At 40.3% G+C, this 24,892-nt stretch overlaps 1 protein-coding gene across 6 annotated transcripts in view; it reads right to left on the bottom strand.

The window, feature by feature from the left end:
- The window catches only part of znf280d (zinc finger protein 280D), a 67,902-nt gene that overhangs the window by 15,496 nt on the left and 27,514 nt on the right, over nt 1-24,892 (bottom strand). For 5 of the 6 annotated variants that reach the window (XM_078427533.1, XM_078427536.1, XM_078427539.1 and 2 more), the window contains 11 exons: nt 24,633-24,733; nt 24,142-24,362; nt 13,287-13,444; nt 12,857-12,957; nt 11,049-11,195; nt 9,353-9,487; nt 6,671-6,924; nt 5,841-5,981; nt 1,595-1,657; nt 1,066-1,187; nt 454-481 (listed from right to left, as the gene is read on the bottom strand). In XM_078427533.1, coding sequence (XP_078283659.1) covers nt 454-481; nt 1,066-1,187; nt 1,595-1,657; nt 5,841-5,981; nt 6,671-6,924; nt 9,353-9,487; nt 11,049-11,195; nt 12,857-12,957; nt 13,287-13,444; nt 24,142-24,362; nt 24,633-24,733 — 1,471 coding nt within the window. The remainder of the gene's footprint in view (nt 1-453; nt 482-1,065; nt 1,188-1,594; nt 1,658-5,840; nt 5,982-6,670; nt 6,925-9,352; nt 9,488-11,048; nt 11,196-12,856; nt 12,958-13,286; nt 13,445-24,141; nt 24,363-24,632; nt 24,734-24,892) is intronic. The other variant, XM_078427537.1, reaches the window with a different exon arrangement.

Below are 24,892 nucleotides of genomic sequence, written 5' to 3'. Positions count from 1 at the left end.
GAATGCAAAATATAATTACTCTAAATAAGTCATATCGTGAGTTCATCCATATTACCTTTTATATATTCCCAGTAGCCAGCTATTGAGGCTTGACAACGAGTCTCCCTTTTCTAAGCTGCTACTCTTGTGCAAATTAAGGGAATTGAATGTATTTATCTATGATAACCAAATAATTGGTTGCAAAACTCTTAAAATAAATTTGCAGTACAACCAAATTAAAAATATACCTATAAATCATAAGCAGTAAGTTTTCCAAATCGGTATTGAAAGTGAAGAAATACCATCCCAAATTTACATGTTGATATTTAAGTTGCTTACAAATTATTTACATGGAGAAAGAAATAGTCACTCAAAACCAGCTAATCCCAACTCTTTAAAATACAATTTCACAGAAAAACATTTCCTCAAAATTATTTGAAGGGTCCAAAATACATTGAAAAAAAGCATACTTACTGGACTATGTTGTCAATAATACTGGAAGCTGAAAGAAAAAGAACCAGAATTATTTTAAAGAGAGTTTTCCTCTCCATCTTTTGTGGCCTTGGATACAAGGCAATCATGGAACAAGGTTGTTCGTGATTCACTGCAACTCCTGTCTTCACAGAAAAGGCTTGTTGGATGTTTAAGTAACTTATTGTGTACCTTATCTTTCCTGTTCTTATTTACATTTTTAATTTAACCATGTTGAATTTAGCTTTCTTTTTCTTCAACCAAAACTATACTCACAATCAGCTCATTTATCCTATCTATCTGAAAATATTGATTATTTGACGATAGGTTATAGAGTGATATTTACTTTAGCTGTGAAAAATAGTAGTAGAATCACAGTTATCATTGAAGAAATTCTGTATATCACTCCCCATAAAAAGAATTATGATTCCAGTAATAGGATCATTTTTAATATTTATCTTTCAAATAAAAGGAACTATACCTACAGCATGCACATTTCCAGATTTACAATCACAAATATCATTTTTAAAACAATTTAATAGTAATCTTTATTAATATCATTTTGCCTATGAGGTAAAATAACATACATCAGGAATGTTAAGCTTTTCCACTTACCATTGGATTTTGAAACAACATGACAGACATGGAACTTGTTTTGATCAAGATGTTTTGCCATATCATCTGAATCAGTAACATTGGCTTCAAATGGACAACCAGAACATACTAGTTTTATATCTCTGAAACAATATGAAATACAGTAATTTACCCTCTGAAAAATGTTCTTAAATTATGGCACAGGTATCACTCAGTTGTACACACGTGGCAGGTGGAAACTATGGTCTCATAATAGAATTGGCTCGATACAGCAGAAAGATGCACTGACTGCATTAATGTGTAATTTCAATAAGGATGACTATGGTTACTAGTTAGGAAAATAGGAATCAATGTACTTTAATGAGATGATGATTGACCTGTTATGCATTGTTTAATTGAGGTATTATTATTTTCATTGTTCATTAGTCAAGATCACTTTATGCATTCATTTTAATATAAAATTCACGAATTAGTCGCAAAATTATATTCTTTTAAAGTCCATATTTTTTCATTGATAGATGTAGGCTTAAAATTATAATGCATTTCCTACCTAAGTTTGTTTGAATACTCTTTGAACATCCAAAAATTCTTTTTACTTGGGACAGTGTGAAAGCTGCAAAACACAATCAACATTTAAAAAACATTTAATCCATTGCTTAATTTTTTTCAATTGTACATTCATGACATCATAAAAACTTAATACGCTTCCATATGATAGCACCCAAGAATAACGTAATATTTTCAAATATACACATTGTTGACACAGAAATTAATGTAAAGTATTAGAAAGTTAGTTTGTCATAAAAGTAACCCATGAAATGGCAAGAAATAAAGCCAGCTTTGAAAATAAGATACAAACTGTTCTCTTGATTTTGCTTTTAACATAAAACTTAAGAGACACTATAGGAATTCAAGGTAAGTGACAGCAAACAACTATGGGTGTATGAAAATAACTGCAGATGCTGGTACAAATCGAAGTTATTTATTCACAAAATGCTGGAGTAACTCAGCAGGTCAGGCAGCATCTCAGGAGAGAAGGAATGGGTGACGTTTCGGGTCGAGACCCTTCTTCAGGCTGATGTCAGGGGGGGCGGGACAAAGGAAGGATATAGGTGGAGACAGGAAGATAGAGGGAGAACTGGGAAGGGGAGGGGAAGAGAGGGACAGAGGAACTATTTAAAGTTGGAGAAGTCAATGTTCATACCGCTGAGCGAAGGTGTTGAGCGAAACGATCGCCGAGCCTGCGTTTGGTTTCGCCGATGTAAAGAAGTTGACATCTAGAGCAGCGGATACAATAGATGAGATTGGAGGTGCAGGTGAACCTCTGCCTCACCTGGAAAGACCGTTTTGGTCCTTGGATGGAGTTGAGGGAGGAGGTAAAGGGACAGGTGTTGCATCTCGTGCGGTTGCAGGGGAAAGTGCCTGGGGATGGGGTGGTTTGGGTAGGAAGGGACGAGTGGACCAGGGAGTTACGGAGGGAACGGTCTCTGCGGAACACAGAAAGGGGAGGGGATGGGAAGATGTGGCCAGTTGTGGGGTCCCGTTGGAGGTGACGGAAATGTTGGAGGATGATTTGTTGGATATGCTGGCTGAAGGGGTGGAAGGTGAGAACGAGGGGGATTCTGTCCTTGTTACAAATGGGGGGAGCAGGAACAAGGGCAGAGCTGCGGGATATAGAAGAGGCCCTAGTGAGAGCCTCATCTATAATGGAAGAGGGGAAGCCCCCGTTTCCTGAAGAATGAGAACACTGATCCGCCACAACACCACTGATGCCCAAGGGTGAAACACCTCATCCCGGGCGCCGATGCGACGTAGACAGAGGAATTGGGAGTAGGGGATAGACTTTTTGCAGGAGACAGGGTGGGAAGAAGTGTAGTCCAAATAGCTGTGCGAGTCAGTGGGTTTATAGTAGATGTCAGTCACTAGTCTGTCTCCTGTGATGGAGATGGTGAGGTCCAGAAATGGTAAGGAGATGTCAGAGATAGTCCATGTATATTTAAGAACAGGATGGAAATTGGTAGTGAAGTGTATGAAGTCAGTGAGTTCTGCATGGGTACAAGAGGTAGCACCAATGCAGTCGTCGATGTAGCAGAAGTAGAGTTCGGGGATGGGGCCAGTGTACGTCCGGAACAGGGATTGTTCGACGTACCCGACAAAGAGGCAGGCATAGCTAGGGCCCATGCCAGTGCCCATAGCTACGCCTCTGGTTTGGAGGAAGTGGGAGGAGTCAAAGGAGAAGTTGTTAAGGGTAAGAACCAGCTCTGCTAGGTGGAGGAGAGTGTTAATAGATGGGGATTGGCTGGTTCTACGATTGAGGAAGAAACGGAGGGCTTCAAGACCATCCTTGTGGGGGATGGAAGTGTAGAGTGATTGGACATCCATGGTAAAGATGAGGGAGTGGGGGCATGGAAACCGGAAGTTATCGAGGAGATGGAGAGCATGTGAGGTGTCTTGGACGTAGGTGGGGAGGGATTTGATCAGGGGGGATAGGATGGAGTTAAGGTAGGTGGAAATAAGTTCGGTGGGACATGAACAGGCAGAAACAATGGGTCTGCCGAGACAGTTCTGTTTATGGATTTTAGGTAGAAGGTAAAATCGGGCCGTGTGGGGCTGGGGAACGATAAGCTTGGAGGCATTAGAGAGTAGAGCGCTGGAAATGGTGAGGTCCGTGATGGTGTTGATGATTAAGGTCTGGTGTTCGTCGGTAGGGTCATGGTCCAAGGATAAGTAGGAGGAGGTGTCTGAGAGCTGTCGTCTGGCCTCGGTCCGGTAGAGGTCAGCACGCCAGACTACCACAGCACCTCCCTTGTCAGCGGGTTTGATGACTAAGTCAGGGTTGTTGCAGAGTGAGTGGAGGGTTGCACGTTCAGGAGGGGAGAGGTTAGAGTGAGTCAGGGGAGTGGAGAATTTGAGGCGGTTAATGTCACGCCAGCAGTTGGAGATGAAAAGTTCTAGTGAGGGTAGTTGGCCAACCGGGGGGGGTCCAAGAGGAGGGGGTCTGCTGGAGACGGGAGAAGGGGTCATCAGTGGGGGGCGAGGACTCCTTCCCATGGAAAAAGGCTCGGAGGCGGAGGCGACGGAAGAAGAGCTCCACATCATGGCGGACCCGGAACTCGTTGATGTGGGGGCGGAGGGGAACAAAGGTGAGGCCCCTGCCGAGGACAGACTGTTCGGTGTCTGAAAGGGGGAGGTCAGGAGGGATGGTGAACACCCGGCAAGTGTGGGAGTTGGGGTCGGATGAAGGCAGGGGGGCAGGCAGAGGTGGAGGGGATGTATGGTGAGGGGGTGGAGGGTTAACAGAGCAGAGGGGGGCATGAGGACCGATGTGGGGAGTGGTTAGGGTCGCCTGAATAGAGGTGGAAGGGGGAGACCCAGTGGAAACCTTGCTGTAGTTCCCAGTAGTAGGGGGTGAGCAGTAGGACCCAGCGGTGCTGTGGGACTCTGCCTGGTGGGGGCTGTGGGCCCAGCGCGGTGTCTGTGAGCCGGGTGAAGTGCGACCTGCTGTTGAGCCTGGGAGCCCGGTACAGCGGCGGCTGCGACCTGTTGCCGGGCGGTGGAGCGGTGTGGGTCGACACAGTCACTGGTGGAGGCCCGTGGGGAACTGGAGCCCGGGTAAGCAGCGGTCGGCCCGGTCAGCGGATGGCCGGGGAGGATGTCGGCGGCAGCGGCGATGAAGAGGTCTGGAAGGTCGGCAGCAGCGGCGGTGAAGAGGCCTTGGACGTCGGCGGCCTCGGAGAGGCGGTGGAGGTCGGCGGCGGCGGAAGCCTCACGTAGGCCTAGGGAGTCAGTGGTGGCGGCCCCGGGGAGACGGTGGAGGCAGCGAAGAGGTTTGGGAAGCCGAAGGCAGAGGCCCCGGGGAGGCAGTGGAGGTCAGCAGCGGCGGCAGTTGTAGCCTCACGTCGGCCTCGGAAGTTGGCGGTGACTTCTTGTCTCCATCTTCCTGTCTCCACCTATATCGTTCCTTTGTCCCGCCCCCCTGACATCAGTCTGAAGAAGGGTCTCGACCCGAAACGTCACCCTTTCCTTCTCTCCTGCGATGCTGCCTGACCTGTTGAGTTACTCCAGCATTTTGCAAACAACTATGAGCACAATTCTAGTAAATAACTTTTATGTTACCTGCAAGATTTTAAAAAATAGAAGCAGCATTTAATTATTTTTTTTAGTGATGAGGCTCTAGCTATTTACCTGGTACTATGAGAAAACTTCAAATATTGTTGTAAATTATGCACACAAGAACAGTTACAACACAGCATATAGAAAACAGCATCTTTGTGCATGACCAGAGTTAAATTTTGATTGGTGGTTTCAGTCTGCAGAGGTCTATCAATTTGATAACTATGTCAATGCTTAACTTTGAACCTTGTTCAACAAGGAATGAATGCTAAAATTTGCTGCAGTAGCAGATTTCAGATCACATTTTAAAGATTACCCAGATTTGTATAAAATGGTAAATTCCTTAAGGCACAGATTTAATACCTTATTCCTGCTAAACACAAAGTCTAAAAATGCATGTGTATCACATCTGATAAACATAACAAGCAAGCATGCAACACATGGGTATTGCAGTTTGTGAGCATGGAAGTCTTGGGCCTGACTTTACATTGTAATGGAGGATTGGTGGTGGAGAAGCAAGAATAGGGAAGCAAAAATTAAGAACAGTTGAAAATTTAGAAGAAAAAAAATGTGATAACTTATTCACGAAAATTGATGAAGAAATAATTTTCATAATCCCTCAAGTCTAAAGTATCCAATTTGAGATGCAATTATTTACTAAAGAAAAACCCTTTACTTCGTACCTCATCACATGGGCTACATAAGATTTGTTGCAGCTACTTCTGAATCGACAAAGGGAGCAACGGGTGTAAGTGGCAAAGTGACTGGTGAATTCTTTAATTTCTGTGTCACATTCAATACATTTGTGAACATCACAGCTTGCCCTGCAATTAAACAAGAAAGTTCACCATTAATGTTGTGATTCCAAAGTACAGAAAAGCATGTGCACTAAATACATGACAAACATAAAATGCAAGCATCTGCACATGTATATGCATTTTTGATCTTATCTCTCACAAATGCATTCTAGGTTCAATTATAAAATAAAACAACTGCATGCCTTTTCCACAATGCTCATTTTATCTATTTTTAAAATGATTCAAATTGAGAACAATCTCTAAACAACCACAATACCATTATTTATGATATTTTAAGTTTGACTTGTCAGATGTTTTGGATGGTCGTTAAACACCCTCTTGAATTATACAAAGAGAGGAATGTTGGTCATGATCTGTGTCTTAATAAAAACTATTTTGATTTGATTAGCCAGGCATTTTTCTCATTGGGAAATTTGTGGGATTTTAACTTTTCAAAATATAGCTGTCACACTTGTCCACATAGGAATAATTTAAAAGAAATAAGGGTTACGTCATGAAAGAAATCGGTGTGTAATTACAAATCGTTCCTTCTTCATGGAAAACTTATATTTTTACTGAATGCATAACAATTTTACATGAATGTATACATGAAAAATGCTGGCTGACAATATCGTATATAATTATTTCTTAGGCTTTAAAGCTCTTATTTAGACAATGGAGTGAAAATGATGTAAAAATTACCCAAAATAATTTACCTGAAAAACTGAAGATCAATATTAAAAGGTTTTGTTACTTTTTTGTTTGCTTGATTTTTCTTCTTTTCCTCTTTAATGTATGGCAGTTGTTGCAAACTTCCCATGGTAGTAACTTGGTTTATAGTTGATGAGTATAATTTAGTGTTTACCGTTACTGATGATGAGCACTGGAGTGTGGAACTAGCTGCAGAATTAACTGAAGGCAGGGAAGATGATCCAACTGGATAAGGTGTCATGGAAGCTCTAATGGTAACCTGCCAAATGAAATAGGCCATCAATCAAATGAAACTGGATTTCCAGCACCATTAAATGATACCATTAGACAACCAAAAAAACGAATAAGACAATTTCAGAAGGCTGTTTTCTTTCATACAATAATACTTATTTCAAATGCAATTCTGCGTTCTCAGCTCCCTACTATACTCGTTATATATTCATTAACTTTGCAGCCAAATACCAATCCAACTCAATTTACAAGTTCATAGTTGATAACATTTGCAGATACAGGTAGTTCTGCCATTATGTGACAGTTGCGTTCCTAAGAAATGTTGTATTACATGGGATGGTACAGAGGCATAGCAGTAGAGTTGCTGCCTTACAGCGCCAGATACACAGGTTCAATCCTGATTACAGATACTTGTCCTGGAACATATGACAATGAAAGACTCTTAAACAACAATACGGCTGCAAATGTTGCCTATGTGGACCAGCATGGCCTTTGATAAGGTTCCAGATGGGAGGCTGCTCTGGAAGGTTAAATCGCGTAGGATTGATGGATGCAGAAATGACAATGGAAGGAAACAGAGGGTGGTGGTGGAAGATGGTTTTTCAGACTATAGGTCTGTGATTAGAAGTCTGCCTCAGCGATTGGTCCTGGGCCCACTGCTGCTTGTGGTTTATATTAACGATTTGGATGAGAATATACTCGGCATGGTTATTAAGTTTACAGATAAACACAAAAGTAAGTGGTATTGTAGACAATGAGGGTGGTTATCAAAAATTACAAAGGATCTTGGTCAGCTGAGCAAGTGGGTTGAGGAATGGCTAATGAACTTTAATACAGGTAAGTGTGAGATGTATTTTGGGAAGTTAATCCAAGGCACGACCTTCATAGTGAATGGCAGGGCCTGGAGAGTTGTAGAGCAGACAGATCTAGAAGTACAGATACATAATTCCCTGACAGATAGAGCGAGTGGTAAAGAGGCTTTTGGTACATTGTCCTTGGCCTTCATCAGTTCGGGTATTTACCAAACTGATCTCCCGGTGGCCGAGCACTTCAACTCCCCCTCCCATTCCCAGTCTGACCTTTCTGTCATGGGCCTCCTCCAGTGCCATAGTGAGGCCCACCGGAAATTGGAGGAACAGCACCTCATATTTCGCCTGGGCAGTTTGCAGCCCAGTGGTATGAACATCGACTTCTCCAACTTTAGATAGTTCCTCTGTCCCTCCCTTCCCCTCCTCCTTCCCAGATCTCCCTCTATCTTCCTGTCTCCACCTATATCCTTCCTTTGTCCCGCCCCCCTGACATCAGTCTGAAGAAGGGTCTCGACCCGAAACGTCACCCATTCCTTCTCTCCCGAGATGCTGCCTGACCTGCCGAGTTACTCCAGCATTTTGTGAATAAATCGATTTGTACCAGCATCTGGAGTTATTTTCTTATAGGGTATTGAGCATAGAAGTTGGAATGTTAAGTTACAGTTCTACGACACATTGGTGAGGCCACATTTGGAGTATTGAGTTCAGTTTTGGTCACCCTGCTAGAGGAAGAATGCAGAGAAGATTTATGAGGATGTTGCTGAGGCTCATAGGCCTGAGCTTTAGAGCTTGGTCAGGCTAGCATTTTATTTCTTGAAATGCAGGAGGCTGAGGGGTAATGTTCCAGACATAACTAAAATTATGAGGGGAATAGATAGGGTGAATGCAGAGTCTTTTACCCAGGGTAGGGGAATCAAAAACTAGAAGACGTAGGTTTTAAGGTGAGAGGAGCAAGATTTTGTAGGATCTTGTGGGGCAACCTTTTCACTCAGAGAACCTTTTTATCTTATTTATCCTTGGAATATTACTGCTGGTGACCCGTTGTCTTGTCAACATTTCATTGTATCGTTGACCCTGTGCCAACCTACATATGACAAATAAACTATTATTATTATTATTATTATTATTAACATGGTAGGTATATGAAATTAGCTGCCAGCAGAGGTAATTGAGGCAGGTACTAGAACAGCAATTAAAAATCACTTTGACGGGTACTTGGATAGAAAGGTTTAGAGAGATATGGGCCAAACGTGAAGAAATGGGACTAGTTTTGATGGGCATCTTTGTAGGCACGGATGAATTGGGCCAATGAGCCTGTTTCCATGCTGCATGACCATGGCTCTTGAATTTGAACTCCTACCCAAGCACTCGTCATGAGAGGTAAGAGTACTCCATTAATTTTCTTTTTCAAAGAAATAAAAGATCAAAGTGGTACACATTACATGTGTTTGTTATATATCACAAATACTTGAGCAAATTGATTGATTGATAATTGATTTTCTGTTTTTACAAAGTACAAACCAATCATATCCAATGAATGTAAAACAATGTTATGTTGAAAACAGGTAAAAAGCCATGAACTTATCAAGTATTAAATAACTATAACATTCAATTAAACAATCATACATTTCAGATCTGTAATCCTACCTTTGTGCCAGGAGGTAGACCTTCTAATTGAGTAGGTTTTCGAAATGTCCTATGGTGTTGAGTCTTATGATCCACCTTTTCTTTACAGGTTAAAAACTGAAGCTTACATTTGCCGCAACGGTAAACTCCTTTTTTCTGGACAAGAATTTAAAATGTTTTAATCGTTTGTTTGAAATTATAATAATAGATTGCCAAATCTACACAATGCTAATTAGAAGATAAATAGAATGCAGCAGATGCTTATTATAAAATAATTAATTGTTTGTGCATTTCAAATTCTAACTATGCAGAAAAGAAAATTCCATCTACTTCTCTTAAAATGTCCTAGTCCAAAATATACATACAAAACATATGAAAGTGGAGCACCAAAAGGCCAAATAGCCCCCCATCATGCAACAAGATCATGCATTATCCAATCTTGGTGCCAGCTTCAATTTCCTGCTGTGACTGCTATGCGGATCAAAAATGGGCCTCAAGTCCATTTAATAATTCAGCACACTCTCTGAGGTCAAGTATTGTGATCATTTGAGAGGAGGAAACCCTCACTTTAAATGGGTGATCCTTTATTGTGAAATTATATCCCCTATGTTTGGATTCCCTCCATCTAGCCTGTCCAGCCCCTCAGACTTCTATATGGTTTCCACAAATCACTTTGTTTCTTCTCAACTCCAACAGTATTTTCCCAACTTATCCAAATCCAGAATCAATCAGCGCACCTTGGTTTATTGTGAAGTTTGCTACCAGTGAATTGCATTTAAACAAAAGATGAGTTCGCATCCGCTTAGCTAAATGTTTTTTGTTCACGGTAACAAAGATGCAACCGAGTAGACACAAAGACACTGCAGTGTTCAATGGATATAATGTTAAGAAAATGTTTAATCTACAAACATTTTTAAATTGTAATGAAAGATATATCTCTCTGATTAAAAGGAATTGACTAAAAGCCTGATACTTCACTTTCTCAGCAGTTTTTAAATATCAACTGCATCCACACAAGATTTCCTTGTGCTGAAGCTGTGCTGTTGCATTTCATTCTCATTAAATTGCAGGATCAAAGTAAATTAGTACACCTTAAATACAAAATATGTTTTGTTTTGTGCTGAATTCCCATTTGCAGCTTGGCAGTCAAGAAACAAAAATATTCAGGATTTGAAGAAACTTTGTGTGTGATCAAGATACGTATAGCTATTTCTCAATGGCGCAGTTTATGAAATGTAATTAATTCAAGTAAAGTAGATAAGTGAACACAGCAGTCTTTAAGTGGGTTTCTGGTTATGCTGACTATCCAAATTGTTCAGCTATGAGCTACAAATAGATTTCTCCCCTGACAGTGACAAACTGAGATGTTCAATAAACCCAACAAAGAATGTCAAAAACAACAATAATGCTATAACTGATTACTGACCTACTTTTTTCATTTAAGTACATCTTCTCTTCTATTCCCCATTTTCACGTGCATTTTAAAATTCAAAGAAAGTGGCGTCCCTTTGCTGAATTTATTTACCCAACTGACCCTATTCGCTGTTCAAAATTCTTCAAGCGATCATCAAATCATACGGTACATATAAAGATCATTGCTTATATCACCAAGTCAGTTACTCACTTTTGGGAAATGTTTTGGAACCTTTGGGAATTTGCAGTGTTATTGCAGAAAGCCACTTGTAAAATTCAATGTAAATCAACATTAATACTATACCTGATGCCTCAGGTAATGCTGGACGTAAGCATTTCCACTTTTAAGGACTTTAAGGCAAAACGGGCAGAGTAACTGCTTGGTATTTTCATGAACAATGCGGAAATGGTTATCAACATCTGAACATGCTGATGAGCGGAAGTTGCATACCTAAAAGAGGGGTGTACAAAAAAGCAAGAGTAAGAATAAGTGAAGGCTAATTTGACTGGAGAATACTTATCATTTTTACATTGTTTTAATTAATTTTTCTAATTTAAGAAATGCACTGACATATTCTTCACGCTAAGGGACATATACATTCCCAGATTTTGCTTACTTATACTAAACATGGAGAATGCTCAGTTGTCCTCTATGAATGGGAAAACTGGAGAATTGAGAGAAGATAAGGTGCTTTCCTATGGTTCATTAATACATGGAAAGCACACTATGTCTTATTAGTTGTTAATGTGTCTGTAGCTGCAACTGACAGAGTTTGGGAGGGATGCATAATGCGGAGTCAACAGTCAATGAAACTCACAGAATGTTCATGACAAAGGTAAATAAATTAGTTTCATAGTTCTTGTAGATTCATGCAGCATGGAAACAAGCCCTGCAGCCCAATTCGACCATGCCGACCAAGATGCCCTATCTAGTGCCATTTCCCTCACATCCCATTTGACACATATCCCTCTAAACCTTTCTTATCCATGTATCAGTTTGTGTCTTTTAAATGCTGTTATAGTATCTGCCTCAACTACCTCCACTGGCCACTCGTTCTTTATACCCACCACCCTCCTCCCTGTAGCTCAGCTCTTCAAGTCCTGGTAGCATTCTTATAAATCTTCACTGCACTCTTTCCAACTTAATGACATCCTTCTGATAATGGGGTGACCAAAATGGAACACAATACTCCAAGTGTGGCCTTACCAAAGTCTTGCACAACTGTAACATAACACATCAATGTCTATACTTAATACCCTGACTGATGAACACCAATGATTCAAAAGCCCTCTTGTTCACCATACCTACCAGTGACACCACTGTCATGGAACTATGTTCATGTACTAGATCCCTTACTTTACAATGCTCCCCAGGGCCCTGCCATTCCACGTGACGGTCCTGCTTTGGTTTGACTTCCCAAGATGCCACACCTCACACATATCTGTATTAAACTCCATTAACCATTCCTCAGCCCACTTGCCTAGCTGTTCAAGAGCCTGCTGTAATTTTTGATAACTATTTTCACTGTCTACGATAACACCCACTTTGGTGTCATCTGCGAACTTATTAATCATGCCTTGTACATTCTCATCCAAATTGTTAACACGAACCACAAGCAACAATGGGCAATATTTCTTGCACATACAATTTCTAGTAATTGGAAAAATGACAGGGTCGATAGGATTAATTTCATGTTTTACGTGAGGATTCAATAATCCTTGATGAAATGATTGTAAGTAGGTGTAAACAAAATCAGTTAAGAAGAAAAACAAGAGAGAGAGAGAGAGAGAGAGAGAGAATGAAATGTGGAGGAAGAAATAAAGGAAGAAGGGACAGACAGAGATCTAGCTGAGGTAGACTACATCAACCTGGTCCAAGAAAGGGATCTGAAGATTTTTTGTAACTGCTGAGCATGATTCAAGTGTTGGAGCCATAATACGCAAAACACACAACAGCTTACCTATTAGAATTTTGCTTAAAACATAAATTTGCTTTTTATTCAATTAAGTGCACTCAGCTGAATATTAACTGTACTCTTGAATTCAGGCATAACTCATCACTTCTAAACAAAAACCTTTAAAAAAAAATCATATACAAATAACAAAAATTACCTGACAAACATATGGCATTTCCCCCGGTTTATGATTGTCCTTCATATGCTGTAGAAGGACTTGCTCAGATTCGTAGGATAACTCGCAAATTTTACAAATTGCTAGAAAGCAACCAAAGAACAAATTACATCTCCTCTAAATTTGATCCTGCAGATACCTTGAATCTTATGAACAATAAGGAAAAATAGAACATGATGCAACTTGAAAAAACAAGCTTATCTATTTTTTTATTATGAAGTGGCCACTTAAGCAAGATCATGGCACCCTCCCTGAGGCACAGGCAGAAGTCTTGTTGGTATTCTACGCGATTGAAAGCAACAAACAATTCTAAATATAAAATATCTTTTGCATTTTAAATGAATTAATAAGAGAAAACAGATGTCAAGCAATTTTACTATTTTAAACCTACGAAAGGCAACTAAAGACTTACTTGTTGACTCGTATGGACAGTGAGCCGTTTCAATGTGGCATTGTAACTGGAAAGGTGTGGGGAACTGACGATGGCAGTGCTGACAGGTGGTGTGGCTTTCCCAGCTCTCACTACTTTGCTTCTCCAGTTCCATATGATGCTTCATGTGGTTCATAAACCTAACAAAGATGAAGCAGTAACTGAAATACTTTTGCAGCGCCTAACATTTCTGTGACATGTATGTAAGTAAATCTAGACAGCTAGTCTAACTTTGCAAAAAAAATCAAGCAATTTTGTTGATAAAATGCACAAAATGCAAAAGATTATAAATTAATGAATTTATAATCTTTGTTCATAACTACAAACTTAAAAAGACATTGTTCTCTTAACATGGGTAAAAGGGTTCTGTCCAGAGTGTCTGCCCATAATGTTAACTCTTAATACTGTGCTGAATTTACCAACTAGGTTTCTTGCAAAATTTATATGGACCAGATGCACATTAAATAAAGAGAATTATATAATGATGAATAATGTTCCATAGTTGCAAGAATCTGGTCCTGCAACATTTTGATATTTACTTGAATGGGATTATGAAGCCAGGGTGGAGTAATTTTGGTTGTGAAATGCAGCATCACAACTCCACAGTTTTTTCCCCCAATAAATCCAGGTTCCCAACTTCAAAACCAATTTGACAAGCTTGGCGGTCTGCCAGACAAGAAATACTCCAGAAGATGATATGAGATTGGAGCAGAATTTGCATTATTTCTTTGCGAGTGGATGAAGGAGCTCAATGTGATTTGGATATGCGAGTGCGATTATGGTTGCTGGGGATAACAGGTATGTTTGGCAGGACTGGGGAAAACACTATGCTTGCTGCAAATTTAAAAATAGTATTTCAAAAACACCTCTTTCACAACACTGGCCCTGCCCTTTCACTGTGGAATTTCTCAAACACGAGAAAGTTTGAAGTTTAGTTTATTGCAAAGTATACCGAGGTATAGTGAAAAGCTTTTGTGTGACAATAGACAATAGGTGCAGGAGGCCATTCGGCCCTTCGAGCCAGCACCGCCATTCAATGTGATCATGGCTGATCATTCTCAACCAGTACCCCGTTCCTGCCTTCTCCTCATACCCCTGACTCCGCTATCCTTAAGAGCTCTATCCAGCTCCCTCTTGAATGCATTCAGAGAATTGGCCTCCACTGCCTTCTGAGGCAGAGAATTCCACAGATAACCAGTCAGCAGAAAGACAATACATGATTACAATCGATCCATCCACAGTGTACAGATACATGACAACAGGAATAATGTTCAGTGCAAGATAAAGTCCAGTAAAGTCAGATTAAAGATAATCTGAGGGTCTCCAATGAGGGAGATATTGCTTTTCTAACAACTGGCAATTTTCAAGGTGTTTATTCTTAATTTTAGATCCTTGTAACTCAGAAAAAAAGTTGGAATAATATTTCTAGAATTTTCTTTTTTCCTTCTATTGTTTTTATTAAATGACAGATGAACATTGGCTATTTTCCAATTTAATGGAGTGGTTTTATTATGTTTCCTTTAAAACCAGAGGACAGAAACCCCTGGACTGGGCATAGGTCGCTATTATGTGGTAAGGCCATGTCCATGGTTCAATTTTAATTTGCTCAGGATAGACTCCTCCAGTTATAAACATTGACACAAACTAATTACACAATTTAACAGACATTTTCTTTCGCAGTACCGTATCACCATTACCCATTTTTTAAAGGCTCGCGTTATTCCGAGCCATTCGTTCTCCTCTGTCAAAAAATAAAGTTTATTTTGATATCCTTTGCAAGATTTTTTTCATGTTTATTATTTCTTTCCAACTATTTTATCAGCTTTTACAGTTCTCTGCAACTCTGCCACTTGCCAGAATTGATGTTAGTTTTGCTCTTTGTCCCAGTTTTGTCTTTATTAATTTATTTCTCTTAACATACCTAAAGAAGCTTTTACTATCCTTCTTTACAGACTTGGCCAGCTTACCCTCGTACTTAATCTTTTCATCCCATATTGGTCTTTTTGTTACCTTCCGTTGTCCTTTGAAAGTTCCCCAATCCTCTGGCTTCCCGTTACTCTTTGCTATGTTATACATCTTTCCTTGAATTTTATTCCATCTAGAACTTCCCTTGTCAGCCATGGTTGCCTCTTGCTCCCCTTAGAATCTTTCTTCCTGCCATATCATGCCAAATGATATGCCATCTCATTTGCAACTTTATATTGAAATGATCGGCAAATAACCTTGATGTTGGTGGCCATGGACATATCATATCACACCTTTTCCAAAAATGGCAGACAAATGACCATAAGCAATACAATAAAAAGTCTGAAGGGTCTCGACCCAAAAAGTCACCCATTCCTTCTCTCCCAAGATGCTGCCTGACCCGCTGCGTTACTCCAGCATTTGTGTCTACCTTCGATTTAAACCAGCATCTGCAGTTTTTTTTTCCTATAAGCAATACAGTTAAAATGTGTGGAGTGGGAATGATAATAGTTGATTACTAACAAAAAAAATTACAGTGTAGTCGGACAGAAGAACTGCTTTCATATTCAATACTTTTCATACATAGAACTCACTAAAGTATTCATTAGCTTTCAGCTGCTCTCAAGACAAATCACTAACACAACTACAAAGGCCTTTGCTTTTAAGTGCATATAATATAGAGATTAAAATTCCGTCAATTATATATAGCTTTTGCGTTATTTAAGAAAGCTCACCTCACCTTTAATAGACACACAACATTTTATCATGCAGGCAATGCTCTCAAAAGCCATGATCATATTTCATTTTTCACATTTGCAATTTCAGCTTTCCTTTAAGGATTTTTATTCAAGGCAACTATGACCTTAACTGCCAGCAAGTGGCTGTGATACAAACGGGTTTGGCTGTTAAAACAGCTTACAAAAGCTTTTTTGCTGCATCTTACAGTAAAGTTATTCAATCACAAGAACAGTTCTTACAGTGTATAAAGTCCCAACTATTTTTCACCATGCTTTCCCAAAGGGAATTCCAACAAAATCTGCTGATAACACCATCAGTCTGTTTAAAAAAAATTGGTAATGAAGATTGTGGAATATCGCACCATCTCCTAAGAGTGAAGCACAATTACACCCTGATGTGCCTCTAACTATACTCACCAGATTTGGTTTTCTGAAGGTTTTGAGTTTTATTCCCCCAAGCGAAATAAGGCTATTTTATTTTTTTGCACTGTACTACTTTTATAGAACAATGCCAAATAAACTAAAAAGGGAAATATCCATGCTAATTGCGATAAAACTGAAACACACCTTTAACATGCGGATGGTTCAACGGCCCTGACCGCGGTGAACAAAGAGGAAGCTGATTGAACTTTATTACCTTTCATCACAGTGAGGAATGTGGATTCCGCTGTGGTGGATGTTTATGTTAAATGTTATTTTATGTGGATGGGTGTCTTGTTGCTTTTTACTTAGTATGGTTGTATGGTAACTCAAATTTCATTGAATCTTGAATCTTGAACATTTTAGTTCTCACTCACACACACACATATATGGCCCTAGCTACGCCTGCCTCTTTGTCGGGTGGGCCCTAGCTACGCCTGCCTCTTTGTCGGGTGGGCCCTAGCTACGCCTGCCTCTTTGTCGGGTGGGCCCTAGCTACGCCTGCCTCTTTGTCGGGTGGGCCCTAGCTACGCCTGCCTCTTTGTCGGGTGGGCCCTAGCTACGCCTGCCTCTTTGTCGGGTGGGCCCTAGCTACGCCTGCCTCTTTGTCGGGTGGGCCCTAGCTACGCCTGCCTCTTTGTCGGGTGGGCCCTAGCTACGCCTGCCTCTTTGTCGGTTGGGCCCTAGCTACGCCTGCCTCTTTGTCGGGTGGGCCCTAGCTACGCCTGCCTCTTTGTCGGGTGGGCCCTAGCTACGCCTGCCTCTTTGTCGGGTGGGCCCTAGCTACGCCTGCCTCTTTGTCGGGTGGGCCCTAGCTACGCCTGCCTCTTTGTCGGGTGGGCCCTAGCTACGCCTGCCTCTTTGTCGGGTACGTCGAACAATCCCTGTTCCAGACGTACACTGGCCCCATCCCCGAACTCTACCTCCGCTACATCGACGACTGCATTGGTGCTACCTCTTGCACCCATGCAGAACTCACTGACTTTATACACTTCACCTCCAATTTCCATCCTGCCCTTAAATATACCTGGACTATCTCTGACATCTCCCTCCCGTTTCTGGACCTCACCATCTCCATCACAGGAGAAAAACTAGTGACGGACATTTATTGCAAGCCCACCGACTCGCACAGCTATCTGGACTGCACTTCTTCCCACCCGGTCCCCTGCAAAAAGTCTATCCCCTACTCCCAATTCCTCCGTCTACGCCGCATCTGCACCCGGGATGAGGTGTTTCAGACTAGGGCTTCCGAGATGTCCTCGTTTTTCAGAAAACGGGGCTTCCCCTCCTCCATTATAGATGAGGCTCTCACTAGGGTCTCTTCTGCATCCCGCAGCTCCGCTCTTGCTCCCCATCCCCCCACTCGCAACAAGGACAGGATCCCCCTCGTTCTCACCTTCCACCCCACCAGCCAGCGGATCCAACATATCATCCACCAACATTTCCGACACCTACAACAGGACCCCACCACTGGCCACATCTTCCCATCCCCTCCCCTCTCTGCATTCCGCAGAGACCGTTCCCTCCGCAACTCCCTGGTCCACTCGTCCCTTCCTACCCAAACCACCCTAACCCCGGGCACTTTCCCTTGCAACCGCACGAGATGCAACACCTGTCCCTTTACCTCCCCCCTCAACTCCATCAAAGGACCCAAACATTCTTTCCAGGTGAGACAGAGGTTCACCTGCACCTCCTCCAACCTCATCTATTGCATCCGCTGCTCTAGATATCAACTTATCTATATCGGCGAAACCAAGCGCAGGCTCGGCGATCGCTTCGCTGAACACCTGCGCTCGGTCCGCATTAACGCAACTGATCTCCCGGTGGCCCAGCACTTTAACTCCCCCTCCCATTCCCAGTCTGACCTCTCTGTCATGGGCCTCCTCCAGTGCCATAGTGAGGCCCGCCGGAAATTGGAGGAGCAGCACCTCATATTTCGCCTGGGCAGTTTGCGGCCCGGTGGTATGAACGTCGACTTCTCCAACTTCAGATAGCTCCTCTGTCCCTCCCTTCCCCTCCTCCTTCCCAGATCTCCCTCTATCTTCCTGTCTCCACCTATATCCTTCCTTTGTCCCACCCCCGACATCAGTCTGAAGAAGGGTCTCGACCCGAAACGCCACCCATTCCTTCTCTCCCGAGATGCTGCCTGACCTGCTGAGTTACTCCAGCATTTTGTGAATAAATCGATTTGTACCAGCATCTGCAGTTATTTTCTTACACACATATATATATATATATATATATATATATATATATATATGTATATATATATGAGGGGAAAAGAATACAGTTCCCATAGATAGAGTCATAGACAGCACAGAAATGGGTCCTTCGACCCACTACATGCATGCTTATTATTTTTCTCATCTGGACTAATCCCATTTGTGACATATCTAAATCTTTTCTATTTGAGTGGTTAGCTAAATGTCTCTTAAACATATTGTTTGTATGTGACTCTACCATTTCCACTGGCAGCAAGTTTCAAATATTTGCTGTGTAAAACAAAATTTGCCCCTAAAATTCCCCTTATAACTTCTTCCTCTTAAATCTATGTGCTTTTGTTTTTGATACCCCTACCATGTGAAAATGATTTTGCCTAACTACTCAATCTGTGCCTTTCTTAATCTTAAATACGTTTTTAGTCACTCCTCAGCATCCTTTGCTCCAGCGAAAATAAACCCAGACTATCCAATCTCTCCTCAAAACTAATGTCCTCCAATCCAGGGAAAAACCTGCTAAATCTCCTCTGCACTATCCCCAGCAGAATTAAATTCTTCCTAAAGTGTGGCAACCAGAACTACACACAAAAATCCAAATGTCGTCTAACCAACATTGTGTAAAGTTGCAACATAGTATCTGAACTTTTATAGTTTAAGCCCTGATCTATGAAGGCAAACATGTGTAATATGCCTTTTCCACTATCCTATCTATCTGTTAAATAAACAAGTATATTGTTGCATGTTAAATAAACATGTATTTATTTTCATGAATATAAACTATTGTGCAATATTCTGAATAGTTTTTTTGAACTTCATCAACCTACAATTCTCTAGGGATGACAAAAAGTTAAATATACTACAGGAGTACCAAAGCAAGACGCAAAAAATCGAATTAAAAAATAAAATTGCTGTTAATACCCATTAACATTAATCTGAAACATTAACACTGCTTTGCTCTCCACAAAGGGTGGCAGACCTATTGAGCAATACCAGATTTTTTTGTTTTAATCTCACTTTCCCGGGTTCATCCATCTGTCACTGTCATCTGGAAGTACTCAAAAATAATCCATGGTCAAGCACTTTTGAAGACTATCCTGTGGTAGAGAAAAACTTCAATTCTGTGCAACATTCTGCAATAATAGGCAAAATAGGAACAGATCCATGTTGAAAAATGTGGGCATGCAAAAATCCATTTGATCAAAACTGGATTTCAACTGATTCTACTGACCCTCTTTGATTTAAAGAAAACATTCTCTTGCCCACAACAGCTAATTACTGTGACAGTATGTCACAATTCAATTATTGTGAAGAGAAAGTAATAGCGGAGGAAGGAACAGAAATCAAATGCAATAGAAAAGAGAATTAGTACCAAGTCACTAAAGTCCTTCACTACTGCACAACACTGAATAATTGCAAAACACCAACAAAGGTGTTGATTAATAATATATTAATTAAATAACCTGTGACAGGATGTTCCAACAGCACAGTCAAAATGAGCATTAAATAAATATCATTAAGAATATTCCCAAAGGGGATATGTTAGCTTATGCTGTGTAAAAATATTATTTTGTATTTTGTAAGATACTTTTGGTTCCTTTCACAGGTTATTTTCTATTATTTTCTCAAAATGTATTTTTGTTTCTTAAAAAAATTGTCTGCCAAATTCATAACATCATATAATGTAATCAGCTTCTATAGTAACTTTCTGAAAAAGAAAATAATGCACATTCAAAAACACCCATTATTATCTGAGATTTTTACTGATTTGGCTTTCCCCACACCCCCACCAACTCTCTGCCTTATAAACTCCTAGAGTTCCAGACTAACCATGCAAACAGGTCAATTGTGGCAAGGTTTGCATGCTATAACAGGCCGCATAGTGACGGTGGGTCGAATCACTGGTAACAATGCTTTCTTCCCTGATAAGCTCAGTGCATTCTATGCTCATTTTGAACAAAAAACTAGTGGACGATGTCATCTATCCCAACATCTGTACAAAGGGTCACTGTCGCAGATATTAGATCAGCCTTCCCGAGAGTGAATTCAGACAGGAACTGACGCCAATGCAGTCCCTAGCCTTATAGTCAGAACCTGCACACATCAGCTGGTGGGAGTATTCACAGACATCTTTAACCTTTCCCTACTCCAATCTGAGATTTCCAACTGCTTCAAGAAGGCCACTATCATCCTGGTGCCAAAGGAATGCAAGGTTATGTGCCTCAATGACTACTGCCTGGTGCTCTTACATCTACCATCCTGAAGTGCTTCATTGGGCTGCTGATGACACACAACTCCAGCCTTCCAAGCAGCCTAGATCCACTCACTGTATCGCCTATCACCAAAACAGGACTATCGCAGACTCCATCTCCCTGGCCCCACACTAATCACTGGAGCATCTACATCAGACAATTTATTGACCATGGCTCTGCCTTCAACACACTAATTCCAGCCAAACATAACTCCAAATTCTGGGACATAGGACTCAGCTGCTCCCTCTGCAACTAGATCCTTGACTTCCTGACCTGCAGTCTCCAATCAGCAAGGATAGGACACATCACCTTCTCCACAATAATCTTCAAAATTAATGTCCCACAAGGCTGTATAGATACCCCTTACTATACTCCATATACACTCACCATTGGCTAAATTCAACTCCATCTGCAAGTTGTGTAGGTAGGAACTGCAGATGCTGATTTAAATTGAAGATAGACACAAAATGCTGGAGTAACTCAGCGGGACAGGCAGCATCTCTGGAGAGAAGGAATGGGTAACATTTTCAGTCTGAAACATTACCCATTCCTTCTCTCCAGAGATGCTGCTTGTCCCGCTGAGTTACTCCAGCATTTTGTGTCTATCTTCCATTTACAAGTTTGCAGATGTCACCACAGTAGTAGGCCAAATCTCAAACAATGATGAGACAGTGCAAGAAGCAGATAGAGATCTTACTGGCATGATGTCAGGAAAACATGCTCTCTCTCAATGCCAACAATAAAAGAGCTGGTCATTAACTGTAAGAAGCAGGATGGAGCACATCCCCAAATATCAATGATGCTGAAGTGGAGATGGTCGAGAACTTCAAGTTCCTCAGTGGAAACATCTGCAACAATTTATCCAAACACAATGACACAATGGTCAAGAAAGCATATCAACGACTCTACTCTCTCAGAAGGCAGAGGAAATCCAGTATGACACTTCCCAACTTTTAACAATGCACCATAGAGAGCATCCTATTCAGATGTATCACAGCTTGGTATAGCAATTGTTCTGCCTGAGACGGCAAGAAATCAGAGAAAATTATGAATGCTGCCGAGTCCATCACACAAACCATTTACAATTCCTGCTGGCTTAGGAAAAAAGCCAACATAATCAAGGACTCCTTCCATCATGGCCATACACTTGTCAGGCAGTAGATACAAAATGTTTGAAACACATATTTCCAGACTCAAGAACAGCTTCATTCTTACTGTGATCACTCTTGAAGTCCTCTCACACTCGAAGATGAATTGAAAATCCTACCGAACCTCCCTAGTTCCAGCCTTTTTTTACTCTTTCTGCAGTTGTAACAAAATATACTGCATTCTGTGTTTTTTAAAGCTCTTTTGCACCACCGTGATGATCTGACTGGACAGAACACCAAACAAAAATTTTCACTGTACATGTGACAATAATAATAAAGCTAAATCTTAGCCCAATTAACTCACTGACACATCAAGTCTTCCACATACAAGTGCAATGTTAGCAGACTGTACACAATATCCAGTATTTAAAACTGCATGCTTAAAGCAAAATGCATGGATGACATTATAAAATATAAGTCTAGAAAATGAATTAGAAAAAATATTTGAACCTTTTTTATATGCATAAATTATACACAAGATATAATTGGTACATATTTTGAAGTGTTCATCTCCATTAATGGCAGAAGATACACCCACTGGAAAATTGGACTGAATAGTTTCTCTTGTGATCCACCCTGGCATAGATATAATTTCCTGGTCCTATTTTGCTCGTGTGATTATGTCATCATTGCAAGCGCTGTACACTTTTGAGGTCACACCTGCAACCTTCACTCACAGTAAAACATGAAGCAAATCACACAAAAAGTCCACATCCATACAAGATTTTAATGACTCCTGTTGGGACCTTTGTTTGTTTGCCACCGAGTCCTCCATATTGATTTCCGAGCTGCCCTTTTGCAGACAAACACCATTAATAAAGATCACGACATCTGTGCATGTCAATCCAACCTACTGTGATATATGACTCTGATGATCATTGTGGCAATAGTGATGCAGCTCATCACATATCAACGTTTAATCCCCATCCCCTACTTCTTTCCTACTCTTCCTGTATGTCAACCTATGAGCAACCAGGTTATCTGCTGACCCGATTCCCAGCACACAATGTTTAAATTAGACACCTACTGTCCTTTGCAAATGCATAAATCAGGTTCTATCTCCTATAAATTGAAGCAAACTACAACGTGCGATAATAATGCAATGACTACTAATCAGGCAATAACACCAAATGAAACAGGTAAAATCACAAATCTGGACAATATTGAAAAACAAAGACAATATTGTTTTCTGTATAAAATGAAAACAATAATAACCAGTGTTTTTCCCAGTTTCTACAGGAAAATAGTGAAAAATTCTAGCCCAGTCATTCAAATCTGGTTTTATTTTCCAGTTTTCAAAGCATCAAATCAGAAACTTGCAGTTGCATTAATGAATTTCCTCTCACCAGGATTTTCAAATGATTTAATACAATTGGATGGAACCTTTCTCCAAAAATATAAGCAATAATGCAGGCAGTTTCAATTGTTGAAATGGCCCCTTCATGCAGCAATTCCATGAAAGTGCAATGCCTGTAAGAACCAGACACACCAAAAAATACTCTAACATAACCGATCACTTTTAGTAAATTAATGAAGGCAGGGTGGATATGAAAATACGCACATGGGTCCTTGCCATGAATAAAATACAAATAAGAGCTACAATCAATCACAAAATGGTAAAGTACATAATATATTCAGCACGAAGGATTGTCATGATAAAATAACAGAATATTTCCCATCATAACTTATAAATCTGAGTTTGCTGTCAGTCATATGGAAGCACCAAGTAGAATGAGAATCAAATCATGTTATTCTCATCTAGCCTTCTTCAGAGCAGCATAGATGAAACTTAAAACAATAATAGCTAACGGCCAGCAGAAGACCAATAACAAATAGGGAATCTTGGACAAAATAATTAAAATATTTAATATTATTATCTCAAGCCAATTTGAAAGATGCTGTGTAATATTCTTCTAATTGCAGAGCATCTGGTTGAAAAATTAAAATTTAAAGAATTTAAATTAATTGTAGATTTACTGGATAATTAAAGTTATAGCACCTAGTTAAACAAACTGTCATTTTGAACAACATGCTATTTTAGAAATATGCGACAAGCCGTATATTTGAGCAATTAATTTATACAAAACACATTATAGTACCTTATATTATTCTTAAGAATCTTCAGACAGCTGTGGCACTTGAAAGTTGTATTTGTCTTCTGATCTTGCTGATTTAGGTGGGCATCGCCATCATCTTTTCCATAATAAAAGTCATTGACCAACATTATAAGTTTCCCCTTTTCAATTTCTAAAACCTTAGTTGGAGACTGCTCAGCTGATGATACAGGACAGTAGCTCGATACCAGATCTGGACAGCAAAACTCAACAGACACAAAATAGTGGCATCATTTATCAGTGGTTATAAGATAAATATATTTAGATATGATCATTCTATTTTTTTCTTGTGCACGGCATATATTAAAACTAACGTTTAAATAATGGTTGCCCTGATTATTACGTATTCAGAAAGGCTTTATCAAAACAATAGGGTAGAGAAGTTAACTATGTTCAATTATTTGCAGTCAACCTCAAGTTAAAGATTACATGCTCTTACTTCTTATTCAAACGAATAATTAAAAGAATATACTTACAACCATATGATGTCGTAAAGAATCCAAGACATTGAAGTGAATGTTGCATTTTGGACAAGCTCTTGGGACAGGGACATCATTTTTAATATTACTTGGTGATCCTGCCAAAATAACATAGTATTGAAACAACAAACATCTTTAATAATTTAAGTAGCAGAGTTGAACGTACATATTTTACAAAAATCATCAACTTTCTCATTTATCTAAATATAGTCTTCAATTCAATGCACAGGACATTGGCATTGTTTTCCTACTACTAA

The sequence above is a fragment of the Rhinoraja longicauda genome, chromosome 33 (assembly GCF_053455715.1).
Source record: "Rhinoraja longicauda isolate Sanriku21f chromosome 33, sRhiLon1.1, whole genome shotgun sequence".
Classification (NCBI taxonomy): domain Eukaryota; kingdom Metazoa; phylum Chordata; class Chondrichthyes; order Rajiformes; family Arhynchobatidae; genus Rhinoraja; species Rhinoraja longicauda.
Note: the sequence above shows the minus strand (reverse complement) of the source record. Positions and strands in the feature narration are given on the sequence as shown.